The 13,471-nt window shown below is 46.2% G+C and overlaps 4 protein-coding genes across 4 annotated transcripts; 3 read left to right on the top strand and 1 right to left on the bottom strand.

Moving 5' to 3' along the window:
- Positions 1-1,492: 1,492 nt before the first annotated feature.
- On the top strand, positions 1,493-2,052 carry N7495_008779 (uncharacterized protein; the record flags this gene model as incomplete). The annotated part of the gene is made up of 2 exons (XM_057211430.1): positions 1,493-1,514; positions 1,649-2,052. The coding sequence occupies 2 exons, from the start codon at positions 1,493-1,495 to the stop codon at positions 2,050-2,052; spliced, it is 426 nt and encodes a 141-aa protein (XP_057060973.1).
- Positions 2,053-4,466: 2,414 nt separating this feature from the next.
- N7495_008778 (uncharacterized protein) lies at positions 4,467-10,015 on the top strand (the record flags this gene model as incomplete). Its single annotated transcript, XM_057211429.1, has 2 exons — positions 4,467-5,514; positions 5,631-10,015. The coding sequence occupies 2 exons, from the start codon at positions 4,467-4,469 to the stop codon at positions 10,013-10,015; spliced, it is 5,433 nt and encodes a 1,810-aa protein (XP_057060972.1).
- A 276-nt stretch (positions 10,016-10,291) lies between these two features.
- Positions 10,292-10,510, bottom strand: N7495_008777 (uncharacterized protein; the record flags this gene model as incomplete). Its single annotated transcript, XM_057211428.1, has 1 exon — positions 10,292-10,510. The coding sequence occupies one exon, from the start codon at positions 10,508-10,510 to the stop codon at positions 10,292-10,294; it is 219 nt and encodes a 72-aa protein (XP_057060971.1).
- Positions 10,511-12,267: 1,757 nt separating this feature from the next.
- On the top strand, positions 12,268-12,827 carry N7495_008776 (MAPEG family protein; the record flags this gene model as incomplete). The annotated part of the gene is made up of 3 exons (XM_057211427.1): positions 12,268-12,299; positions 12,347-12,482; positions 12,540-12,827. The coding sequence occupies 3 exons, from the start codon at positions 12,268-12,270 to the stop codon at positions 12,825-12,827; spliced, it is 456 nt and encodes a 151-aa protein (XP_057060970.1).
- Between the last annotated feature and the right edge of the window lie 644 nt (positions 12,828-13,471).

The raw sequence follows: 13,471 nt of genomic DNA, 5'->3' as shown, positions 1-13,471 counted from the left end.
GTTCATTTTACCAAAATGAACAAAGAAGTTCTTCACGAAGTGGCAACCTAAGAGTCATGTGATCGATTGGCACTGCTATTCGGAATACAGATTGGGAGACTGAGGTGCCACTTCTGCTCTGCATAATCCATTGCTAATGTTATTAAAAAAAGGGTTCTTTTGAAAAGGCAACCATTGCTAGTTTATTGATGAAAGTATGATTTTTTCAAAAATAAAGGGTATTATATTATCTGGCCCCGGGCATACTAAAACCTTCTGTTCCCTAGCATTCACCGACCCAACGGAAATCCCTCAGTAAAAAAATATCCCAGACACCTTAGTATTTCTTGCCAGTGTTACCACACTGTGGACGAACGTCCTCGCCCGCCTGGCGAACCTCCACTATCTCCGTAAGGCCGCTCATAAGCTAAGACCGCAAGAACGAAGACCTAATTATAACACCGATAATTGGTGGATCGATGGTGGTAGAAATTCTAGGCCACGTACCTCATGACACTCTGAGGAACATGGCGGCGGAATGCCCGGATCGGTATACATCCACGATAAAGACTCGCATGTTACCAGCTAAGCCTTTTATCATCTTTATGAACTCGTCCGCTACAGCCTGGTGTGGGCCATCCAGGGTAAGCTTAACCAGGACGTTCTTCTCCTCTATGAGGAATCTGACGGGGCGCGAAATCTGCGGTGTAGGTGAGGCAGTACAAGAGGGAGGGGAATAGGCTTAAGACCCCCGAGAACATCGAGCTGAGCGCGTGGGGCCTTCTAAGGACCTAGAGCAATATGGTCGATAAGCCTCTATTAACGTTGCCGGTATAGCAGCAGCCTATGATGCCTAGTACATCGACATGGTCGATATTGTTGACACTAGCTAACAACATTCCCCGAACCTGAGACTAGGCGAGGAACTTATTATCGCAACCAGAGAATTGTCATCGATATGATGATTCTTATCACTGAGCACAACACTGTCTTGGCTGATTTTGAAGCCGTTTAGAAAGTCCCATTGTGGGACAGGTCTTGGGCATGAGCGCTTATCGGTCAGAGACAAGGAGGAGATGAGAGGAGCATCGCCAGATAGCGCAAGAATTGATCCAGTTGTATGAAGCCATGTGCTTCAATTCAGTGATCATTGCTTCTGCTGGAGCAAAGGGGTCGAGATTTCGGCGGGAGATAATAAACCAACCGTGATTAAATGGCTTCAGACTGAGATTGGAGGACCCGAAATTGACCTTTCTTTGGCAAGGAAGCCCTCATTTGAAGTGAAGGAAAACCAGGAGAAGAAAAATCAATTGGATGTGTGTCACCTTTTCTTTCAGAGAGCGAGCATTTTTGATGATAGCACGACACTTAGCCGTCAATGGTGAATCTGTGTGGTGTATTTAGAAGGAACTGATAGTGCCTCTAGGTCTTGAATCTGACACTGATAGCTTTGAAGAGCACGAGGCTTGTGAAGCTCAATGCGTTCCATATGTTTTGCACAGCCAAATCAAACATGTTGACCATCAAAGGTCATAGTATGTGCCCATTCGTGTATTGTTCATCGTCGCTTTCAGTTTCCTGGACACTGCCACCAGTCACATCCAAAAAGGACTTGCGGAGCTTCTGTTGGTACATGGGAAGCAGTCTCTTTGTCACAACTATGCTTAAGGGCCTCCTATCCAGCCACCAGGAAACCGTAGAAACCGTGGTCATGTGCAGATCCGTAATTGCGGTGATGACTTGGAAGTTGTGGATGTTGGACCGGGACACCACTATGAGAACCAATACAACATCAAAAGCACATCATGGATTTGGGAGCGGAGGAGGCGGTTCCTGAATTTTGAGCACATCAGGTTCACCCAGGACAGCACGAAGACGAAGAACCGTCAAATAAGTTGGAGCTACAATATCAGAAGAGAAAGCGGCAACAACATAAATTTGATGCAGCTTTGCCAAGGCGCTCGGCCTCGTCTTGCTGATTTAGAGGCTGGACTTTTTTCCGCTCTGGTCAGGGAGTTTCGACATAATATGGCTAAACTTGTCGAGTTTGTGCGTGCGCTCTTTGATTCCTGACTCTAGTGAATGAGTGATGTGCAAGAATAATAAGATTGAAGGAGAAGAAACCCCCTCATATACTCTTAGGTTTCGTCATACATCTTCAGGATGAAGTGATGATGTGCAAGGATTAGCAAAGAAGAAGCTCCTTCATATAACTTGAGATTTCTAGATGTCACATGCATCCTTCTTCGATAAGGTGAAGTAAGGTGAAGTTGAAAGTGAAGTGAAAGTGTGTCACTTTCAAGCCAACAACTCCCGAGGTCTGTACTCATATGCCCCTTATCTATGGCAGCGCGCACTCAAGAGTCGTGATTTTGATGAACCAACAATCAATCTTGGATTGTTAGGCTAGTAAAGGGCCTGGGACTATATCTCATCCACAGTCCAATCCAGTGTCTGAGGGCTGTATAACCATTGTCGATGTAAAGAGTCTGCTGGACGAGGGAGATGTGAGGAAGAGAAAAATAGAAAGAGAAGAAGCCCCCTCATATACCTTTAGATTCTGTCATCATTTTCTTGAGCATCAGTATGAATGAGCGACATGTAAGGAAGAAGAATATACGAAGAGAAGAAGTTCCTTCATATACCCCGAGACTTTGTTCAGATATCACGTGCACTTATTCTTCGACAAAGTGAAGTAAAGTGAAGTAAAGTGAAGTGAAGTGAACGTGCATCATTTTCAAAGAAACAATGGCAATCTCTGTGATTATTTGTCCCTTATACATGTTGCCGCTTCCAGGAGTAGCGATTTCTGATGGGTCAATGATAGATGGTTAACATGGTGATCTTGGCTTCTTCGACCAAATCAAGGGGCCTCTGTTGCGACAGCCGAGAAACAAGGCCATCAACAGACGGAAAGTATTTCGGCCGAAAAAGCTTCTGCCAAGACAGTGACTCTGGAACTAGATTAGTATATCACGGCATCCTTGAACGATATGCATTCATCGCAAACGACACCCTTGAGCGATGTGCATTCGCGACAGTAATGTCCCGTCTTCACCGTCTCTTCTGTCTCGGACGAATGTTGACATTCGTCCAGGGCAGAGGGGCACCCATATACTATAAGTAGCTAGTTCTTTCATCAATGAAAAAGCAGACTTCACAACAATCGCAATATTCAACTAGTAGGAATCCGCTGCCAGATCGGTGGATTTTCTACGGTGTTGAGTAGCGGTTTGTTGGAGCTCACTGTTCTCAGTAACGAGCGACAGCCTCGGACTTGGTCTCGTTCAAAATCAACTCATGCAATATCTGAGGGTGTTATTTCATATTCCCGGGGAGAAGAAAAAGCGAGATGAAGGGTTATAAGTAAAGAAGAAGATGATAGGAAAGAAGAAGTTCCTTCATATACCCTGCAGTTTGGTCCAGATGTGACATGCGTTCTTTGACGACAAAGTGAGAGCCCTAGAGGAAAGCGAAAGTGAAGCGAGGGGAATGTCACTTTCAAATCAACAACGGTAATCTCTAGTATCGTATGTTCCATCCATGTTGTCGATGAAAGAGGCTGTAAGATGAAGGAGTGATATTTAATGAAGAAGTTAGGGAGAGTGGTGTTTCTGATTGGATTGAAAAGTGTAAAAAGTCACTAATGGGCTATGGCAAATACAAAGACATTTGAAGTGATAAAGTCATTCTCGAAATCAGCTTGACTAATACACACAGAATAACTCTTTTAGAGGCGCGCCGTATAAGGGAGGAAGAATGATAAGTCACTTCACTTATAAGCACATAAAGACCTTAATGCTGCACAAATTGCCCCATTTGTAACTCTCAGCGCGTATGCCCTAAATGGAAGCCGCTCAGCTTACAACTGATTCGAAAGGCTCTGCTATAATTTATCTTCTATGAGAATAATCTTGCAAACTTGGCATCGACATATACAAATTCTCATAACTTCAGTATTAGAGTCTAGCAGCACTTAATAAGGACGATTCAAAATATTTAAGATAGCAGTGAAAGGCTTCGAGGCACCTTTGGCACTTTCTTCTTTCTCTAGCTTGGTTTGATCTTCCATAAGACCCTCAGTATCTCGGTTCTACGTTCACTTAAATGGTTCCACAATCCCATTTTTTATATTTATATCTGGAGTTGATAAAGTAGCAGATTTCGGGTTCGGGTATCAGTTGGGCGTGTGACATGTGATGGGAGCTGCAGACTAGCGTGTGAACTCAAGTCCCGCGTACAGATCTGACGTGGCAAAACTCCATGAGGCTGAACACATTCAGCTTACGACCTAGTGATGAAAGTGAATTTTATGGAGGAGAATTCTCTACTCCTTTCATTTTTTGTTACAGATTTCCCTCTATGCAAGCGACTTTTTCTGTGCCTTTCAGAGGATTGAACCAGAGCCCTACGATTGACCCGAACGCGGGTGATTAATAGATATCTTGACTTTTGGGCGCTAAAGAGCGTAACCAAGTCTTCTCACAATGGCTGCACAGACGGATACCGAACCCAGAACCCACGAGGAATATACTGTGGGATGGGTATGTGCTCTGCCAAAAGAACAAACCGCAGCGACGGCCATGCTGGATCAAAAGCACACCGGGCTCTCGAAGCCACCAAATGACCCTAATACTTATACCCTTGGATCTGTTGGTAGGCACAATGTTGTGATAGCTTGCCTCCCTAAAGGCCAGATTGGCAACAACTCGGCAGCGAACGTTACCACCTGGATGGTCTCGACTTTTCCGTCAATCAGATTTGGCCTGATGGTGGGTATTGGCGGCGGCGTTCCGCCAAAAGTGAGACTCGGTGATGTGGTGGTCAGCACACCAGTAGGCCAGTTTCCTGGTGTGGTCCAATGGGACTTTGGCAAGGCGAAAGAAGGCAGCTTCGAACGGACCGGGTCACTGAACAATCCGCCCACGTCCCTTCTCACAGCTTTGACAGCACTAGAAACGGAGCACGACTTAGTTGGCTCTAAAATACCAGAGTACCTGGAAGAACTGAAGAAGAAGTGGCCTAAACTTATCCCGAAGTACCTGCGGTCTGATTTACAGGATATATTGTTTAGAGCAAATTACGGACACATAAACAGGCGTACCACGGATCCCGATGATACTTTCAGTGATGACCATATAGATGAGGATGAGGATGAGGATGAGGATGAGGAAGAGAGCTGTCGATTCTGTGATAAAACACAGGTCGTGAGGAGAAAGCCGAGGGATATGTCTGTGCACTTCGGTCTGATTGCATCGGGAAACCAGGTCATTAAGGATGCTGCTTTCCGAAATAAACTCAACAAAGATCTTGGTGGTCATCTCCTTTGCATCGAAATGGAAGCAGCGGGGCTGATGAACAACTTCCCGTGTATTATTATCCGAGGAATATGCGACTACGCGGACTCACACAAGAACAAAGACTGGCAGGAATACGCTGCGGCTGTTGCTGCAGCATTTGCAAAAGAATATCTAGGATTCTTGGAACCAACTGATATCGAGAGAGAGCAGCCAGTGAAAGAAATACTTGGACAGGGTTAGTGAACCTTAGGCGGTTTGCCGAGTCTTTATAGCCTTCTAATAATATAAATTTAGTTTTTGATGCTATATCCCAGACTGGGGTAAACGTTGAAAAGATAAATCACCGCCTAGAGAAAAGAGATGACCTTGAGATGCTTAGCTGGATTACTCCAATCGACTATGGCCCTCAGCAAAGCGATTTCTTGGGAAGAAGACAACATGGAACTGGTCAGTGGTTTCTGGAGTCGACACAGTTCGAGACATGGAAGGCGGCTAAGAACCAGACAATGTTTTGTCCCGGTATGCCCGGAGCTGGCAAAACTATCATTAGCTCGATTGTGATCGACCATCTCGACCAGGAGTTTCGAGCAGACCCAGCCATCGTTGTCGCTTATATCTACTTTAACTTCAAACGGCAGGATACTGAAAAAATCAACGATTTACTAGCAAGTTTACTCAAACAGCTAGCTGAGCGGTGCCAGGCTCTGCCAGATAGTGTCAAAGAGCTCTATGAATTCCATAAAGGCAAACGAACGCGACCATCAGTCGAAGAACTTTCTAAAGCTCTCCACGTTACTATAGCAACATTTTCAAAAATCTTTATTATCGTTGATGCACTTGATGAATGCCAGGCATCTAGCCGGGTACATTTTCTACCAGAGCTTTTCAACCTTCAGACACGGCATAACGTGAATATTTTTGCAACATCGCGATTTATTCCAGAGATTGAGGATCAGTTTAAAGACGCGTTATTGTTAGAGATCCGTGCGACCAACAAGGATGTGAGGCTATACCTGGAAAGTCATATAAAGCAACTACAAAGGGTTGTTCGGGAAAATCGCCAGCTACAAGAGGAAATAAAAACTGCCATCTCCGATGCAGTCGATGGAATGTTTCTATTAGCCCAAATTTATCTTCGCTTCCTTGATGACAAATTTACGATCAATGAGATCCGGGGATCTTTAAAGAACTTCCAGAAGCAAGATCGAGGATCGAGTGAAGAAGAGAAGACTAAGATCTTGAGCCATGCCTACGATCAAGTGATGGAGAGAATTGATCAACAGCGTCCGGGTTTGAAACAGCTGGCAGTGAAGGTTTTATCATGGATCACATATGCGAATCGACCACTCAGCATACCGGAGCTTCAGTATGCCCTAGCAATAAAGGAGGGCAATTCTCATTTTGACGATGGAGACCTACCACACATCGAAGATGTGGTGTCAGTCTGTTTAGGATTAATCACTATCGATGATGAAAGTAACATCGCACGTTTGGTGCACTATACCACGCAGGAGTACTTTACGCGGACCCGGGAGGACTGGTTTTCTAGTGCCCACACAGAACTTACGAAATCCTGTGTCACCTGCTTGTCATTTGACGTTTTTGATACTGGATGCTGTTCAACGTATGAAGGCTTAAGTGAGAGATTCAAGACCACTGTTCTCTATAAGTACGCTGCGGAAAATTGGGGATTCCATGCCAGATATTCCTTGATTGAAGGCGATAGGTTGATTTTGGATCTTCTGCAGAACACTTCTAAAGTATCTGCCTGTAGCCAGTCGATGGGGTGGGATAGCTTCAAACCCCAGACGAAGATGACAGGTTTACACCTTACATCGTGCTTTGGCCTTGGGACGTCTACAACGAAGATGATTAAGCGGAATGCCGACGTCGATTCTCTAGATGAAGATGGCAAGACTCCGCTCTTACTGGCGGCCATGAATGGGCACGATGAAGTGGTGAAGCTACTACTAGAGAGGAATGCCGACGTCGATTCTCGAGATGAAGATGGCCAGACTCCGCTCTTATGGGCTGCCATGAATGGGCACGATGAAGTGGTGAAGCTACTATTAGAGAGGAATGCCGACGTCGATTCTAAAGATACTGAATATGGCCGGACTCCGCTCTCATGGGCGGCCGAAGAGGGACACGATGAAGTGGTGAAGCTACTACTAGAGAGGAATGCCGACGTCGATTCTAAAGATACTGAATATGGCCAGACTCCGCTCTTACGGGCGGCCATGAATGGGCACGATGAAGTGGTGAAGCTACTACTAGAGAGGAATGCCGACGTCGATTCTCGAGATGAAGATGGCCAGACTCTGCTCTTATGGGCTGCCATGAACGGGCACGATGAAGTGGTGAAGCTACTACTGGAGAGGAATGCCGACGTCAATTCCCAAGATGGATATGGTCGGACTCCGCTCCTACGGGCTGCCATGAGTGGGCACAATGAAATGGTGAAGCTACTACTAGAGAGGAATGCCGACGTCGATTCTCGAGATGAAGATGGCCAGACTCCGCTCTTATGGGCTGCCATGAATGAGCACGATGAAGTGGTGAAGCTACTACTAGAGAGGAATGCCGACGTCGATTCTCGAAATGAAGATGGCCGGACTCCGCTCTTATGGGCTGCCATGAGTGGGCACAATGAAATGGTGAAGCTACTATTAGAGAGGAATGCCGACGTCGATTCTCGAGATGAAGATGGCCAGACTCCGCTCTTACGGGCGGCCATGAATGGGCACGATGAAGTGGTGAAGCTACTACTGGAGGGGAATGCCGACGTCGATTCTAAAGATACTGAATATGGCCAGACTCCGCTCTCATGGGCGGCCGAAGAGGGACACGATGAAGTGGTGAAGCTACTACTAGAGAGGAATGCCGACGTCGATTCTCGAGATGAAGATGGCCAGACTCCGCTCTTATGGGCTGCCATGAATGGGCACGATGAAGTGGTGAAGCTACTATTAGAGAGGAATGCCGACGTCGATTCTAAAGATACTGAATATGGCCGGACTCCGCTCTCATGGGCGGCCGAAGAGGGACACGATGAAGTGGTGAAGCTACTACTAGAGAGGAATGCCGACGTCGATTCTCGAGATGAAGATGGCCAGACTCCGCTCTTATGGGCTGCCATGAATGGGCACGATGAAGTGGTGAAGCTACTATTAGAGAGGAATGCCGACGTCGATTCTAAAGATACTGAATATGGCCGGACTCCGCTCTCATGGGCGGCCGAAGAGGGACACGATGAAGTGGTGAAGCTACTACTAGAGAGGAATGCCGACGTCGATTCTAAAGATACTGAATATGGCCAGACTCCGCTCTTACGGGCGGCCATGAATGGGCACGATGAAGTGGTGAAGCTACTACTAGAGAGGAATGCCGACGTCGATTCTCGAGATGAAGATGGCCAGACTCTGCTCTTATGGGCTGCCATGAACGGGCACGATGAAGTGGTGAAGCTACTACTGGAGAGGAATGCCGACGTCAATTCCCAAGATGGATATGGTCGGACTCCGCTCCTACGGGCTGCCATGAGTGGGCACAATGAAATGGTGAAGCTACTACTAGAGAGGAATGCCGACGTCGATTCTCGAGATGAAGATGGCCAGACTCCGCTCTTATGGGCAGCCATGAATGGGCACGATGAAGTGGTGAAGCTACTACTAGAGGGGAATGCCAACGTCAATTCTAAAGATACTGAATATGGCCAGACTCCGCTCTTACGGGCGGCCATGAATGGGTACGATGAAGTGGTGAAGCTACTACTGGAAAGAAACGCCGACGTCGATTCTCGAGATGAAGATGGCCAGACTTCGCTCTTACGGGCGGTCGAAGAGGGACACGATGAAGTGGTGAAGCTACTACTGGAGAGGAATGCCGACGTCGATTCTCGAGATGAAGATGGCCAGACTCCGCTCTTACGGGCAGCCATGAATGGGTACGATGAAGTGGGGAAGCTACTACTAGAGGGGAATGCCGACGTCAATTCTCAAGATGGATATGGTCGGACTCCGCTCCTACAGGCTGCCATGAATGGGCACGATGAAGTGGTGAAGCTACTATTAGAGAGGAATGCCGACGTTGATTCTCGAGATGAAGATGGCCAGACTCCGCTCTTACGGGCGGCCATGAATGGGCACGATGAAGTGGTGAAGCTACTACTGGAGGGGAATGCCGACGTCGATTCTCAAGATGGATATGGTCGGACTCCGCTCCTATGGGCTGCCATGAATGGGCACGATGAAGTGGTGAAGCTACTACTAGAGAGGAATGCCGACGTTGATTCTCGAGATAGAGAGAACCGGACTCTGCTCTTACGGGCGGCCATGAATGGGCACGATGAAGTGGTGAAGCTACTACTAGAGAGGAATGCCGACGTCGATTCTCGAGATAAATATGGCCAGACTCCGCTCTTATGGGCGACCGAAGAGGGACACAATGAAGTGGTGAAGCTACTACTAGAGAGGAATGCCGACGTCGATTCTCGAGATGAAGATGGCCAGACTCCGCTCTTACGGGCAGCCATGAACGGGCACGATGAAGTGGTGAAGCTACTACTAGAGAGGAATGCCGACGTTGATTCTCGAGATAGAGAGAACCGGACTCTGCTCTTACGGGCGGCCATGAATGGGCACGATGAAGTGGTGAAGCTACTACTAGAGAGGAATGCCGACGTTGATTCTCGAGATGGAGAGAACCGGACTCTGCTCTTCGATGATTTATCCTAGAAGCTGCAAGATCACGGTAAAAACTTCGAAGCCCACTAAGATCGTCATTTCTTCGACTTTTAATATATCAACTAGGTACTCGGGTGTGGTATTTCATATGTTGAGATCTTTGGTATAGTAGGCCAGAGTAGGAGACGATCGTCTGCACCAGTAAATGCTCGAGCATTTCATTCTTATGCCTTCAGCATCTATCATAGTTCATATTTAAAGAAGCCCTTCTTATTATTCATTTGAACTTACACCGCTTAACTTATGAACCGGCTTTGTTACCAAATACTAAAGCTGAGGTTCCCTGCGATGCCCCCAGTGAGCTCGCACTGGGCAGCAGTCCTCGCCAGGTTGCTGGGACAATGGGTTCATACCTTCTCGTGGTGTCGCCATAAAAAGAAGACAGGATACCCCTGAGCTTGTATACGGCCTGGGATCGCATCGTGCGAGATGTGGCGAGGCGGTTATGAACTGGTTGCTTTTAGTCCTATGAGACTGTCGGAACATATGTACGTAACTACATTGGAACTTGGAGTTCTCGTACGAGCTTGAGTAAGCATGTCACGAGGGCTTCACTCTGGAAGGGTATATCTACACTCTGATAGCTAGACTTGAATAGACCCACTTCTATGCACCTATTCCACTACGTATTCATACTGACTTGGTCGAGTAAAACTCCCTTCAGGCTGGACTTGTGGATCGCATGGTACTGTCCTTCAGACGTAGTCTGTCGACAGAGAGCTTTAATCGATTACTCTAGAGACTTTGGATCATGAGTCTAGCTTATTAAAACTTCTATTTATTCTTCCCTGTTTCCCATGATTGGGAGTATTCTTTATAGCAATCTTCTGATAGCCCTGTTCTAACCGCGCCTTATTAGTAGCGTGAATCCAAAAAACCTATATATCCGGTTTGAATTTCGCACGTGGTAAGAATACTTAACAGCTATCTGGTCAAGCCGATTTCGAGAATGACTGTAAGAGCGTGACTAGAATGATGTAGAGAAAGCCAGGGTCGGAGCCGTAGTTCCATTATGTCAAAGCGGGTCTTCTTCAATCCCTGTTTTAGGGCTAATTACAAATTTACGCCAACAATAGTTCCGGGACGTTGTTCTGCTTATAATAAGAAATATTTGTGTCTTATTTTCATTTCCCTTCGTATTTTACTCAGGAATCACAACTCAACTGCTTTGTCCTTGAAAATTCTGAATTTCCAACCGTGCCTTCTCCCCCGTTGCGCCCAAGCATGCTTCCTATCTCGACTGGATTTCACCAAACTCACTGAGCTCCCACCTCGCCTACTCTAACATCCTCAATTTATTCAATGCTGAAAGCTGGAAAGAAGAAGATTACCCTCCCTCAACTTAAATTTGATTTTCAGAAAGTTGTCAGCTCCTGAAGTGGCTATTATATCCAAAATTCCGCTGGGAAGTAGATGATAATAGTGTAGCAAAGGATACGCAGAGCCTGAAGGGCACTCTGATTGATGTGTTTGACATAAATCCGATTATCCATATGCTTAAGAAATCAGATATCACTCCTTTATGGACCATCCAAGGACTTCTAATACAATTGATCGGCAAGAACCATGGTCCCGCGCATCCACAGAAAGGGCTTTTTGTCTTCTCATATATTGGCCATTCCAGACTTGCTCATTATGGCGATCTCCACCTCCAAATCCCAGGCTGCTCGTCTAACAAAGCACTGGATGTGAAGACGACTTTTGTGGTGATGGACGAGGTCCTAGAGGTTGTGAAGGTCGAACACCCTTACCTCGACGTCAATCTCGAATTTCAGTCCAGCAGAGAATCTACGGAATTCTTTCAGTGGTATCATACGGGGTATTACATATAAAATTAGTAATGACATTCTTTAGGATCCCCTTGAACCCCCCTTGAAAGCACCAGCAATGATGGATCCACAAATTCCATCTATGTTCTTAGTCATTGAATATCGGCCGAGCAATTCGTCCGTCCGAAGTTCACTCCTCCGCAATAATCCAGCCGCAACACAGTACGCCTGGACAGCCATTAACCAATGGGAGCTTGGGGGATCAATAAGATTTGTAACAGGTAGAAACAAATATAGTATTCTGGTACTATGTAGATGTAATCAGTTTGTGGGCCCGGGGGGATTGATTAAGCCGGTCGGTCAGATACAATTCCGAGAGGATCCATTAGATAGATATAAAGAAACCTTGGAACCATACCCCTGGCTGCCATCCAACATTCACACAGCTCATTGAACTCATTGAACTCTTTCAAAATGGTCTCAATCATTATCCCTAGCAACTATGGGTAAGTGTCCTATCAGATCTGAGTGTCCGGCGCTAAGATAACCCCAGAGCCGTGATCGCCGTCGCTCTCGGTTTCATCCCCGTTCTTGGCTTTATTCATGGCAACATCACCGGTTCATTGCGCAAGGTTGCCAATGTCCCCTACCCACACACATACGCAACAGTTCAGCAATGCAAGGAAAATGTAAGATCCAAATCCAACTCCTGGTTCTTGTCTGCGGCTACGAACTAATCCTTGCAGCCTTCTGCCGAGAAATTCAACTGCGCCCAGCGTGCTCACGCCAACTTTACTGAGAATGCCGCCCAGACTATGCTTTTCACCCTTGTTGCTGGAGTGAAGTATCCTCAGCTTGCTACTGGCCTTGGTTTAGCTTGGGTTGTGCTTCGATCGTTGTTCTTGTACGGATATGTGTATTCGGGAAAGCCTAATGGTAAGGGCCGTTATATTGGTATCTTCTTTTGGTTCGCGCAGGCTGGATTGTGGGGACTGAGTGTCTTTGGTGTTGCTCGGGAACTCCTTTCTTTTTAAAGAATGAAAAGATGAGAATGTGTATTAGTAGTTTGTGGTTGAAGAGAGAAATAGAATAAGTGATGACTACTCAGGGTCAGCTGACCTGGATATTTGAAAACTAGTTTTGAAAACTTAGGTAAGGGATTTAGAAGATCCATCATACGACAAAATTTAATTCCGTTGAGACTTGTCAATAGCAGATCATGATGTAATGACGTTACTTTGTATATAGATATACTCCAGAGGCAACCTTAAAATTGGCGATATGGCAGCCCGAAGCTTCTAGAAAAGTGGCTCTTTTGGCCACATGTTCGGGCTAGTACAACAGAACATGTGGCAATGTATTGGATGTCATGTTTACTTTACTCATTCCTTGTGGCTTGAGCACGAGCCTTCTCAGCAGGATCGCAGAGAAGATTGAACCAGCTGACCCGCTTTATAGGGTGACCTCCCGATCGCAGGAATATAGATGCGGTGTGAGAAAGTTTACTTTATATTAATTACGATGTCTTAGTTGTAGGTGTTTTTTTTTTTGGTAACTACCAAGTAGAATACGTAGCACGTAACTGCTTATTCTGAATCCCCTGGCGTAGATCTCGTAGTAAATGACTAAATCCCTAGACTTTCTACTTAACTAGTTAGTTCTAGTCTAGTAGTTAAAG

Source organism: Penicillium taxi, assembly GCF_028828555.1.
Source record: "Penicillium taxi strain IBT 34144 chromosome Unknown utg000005l_segment0_segment0, whole genome shotgun sequence".
Lineage (NCBI taxonomy): Eukaryota > Fungi > Ascomycota > Eurotiomycetes > Eurotiales > Aspergillaceae > Penicillium > Penicillium taxi.
Note: the sequence above shows the minus strand (reverse complement) of the source record. Positions and strands in the feature narration are given on the sequence as shown.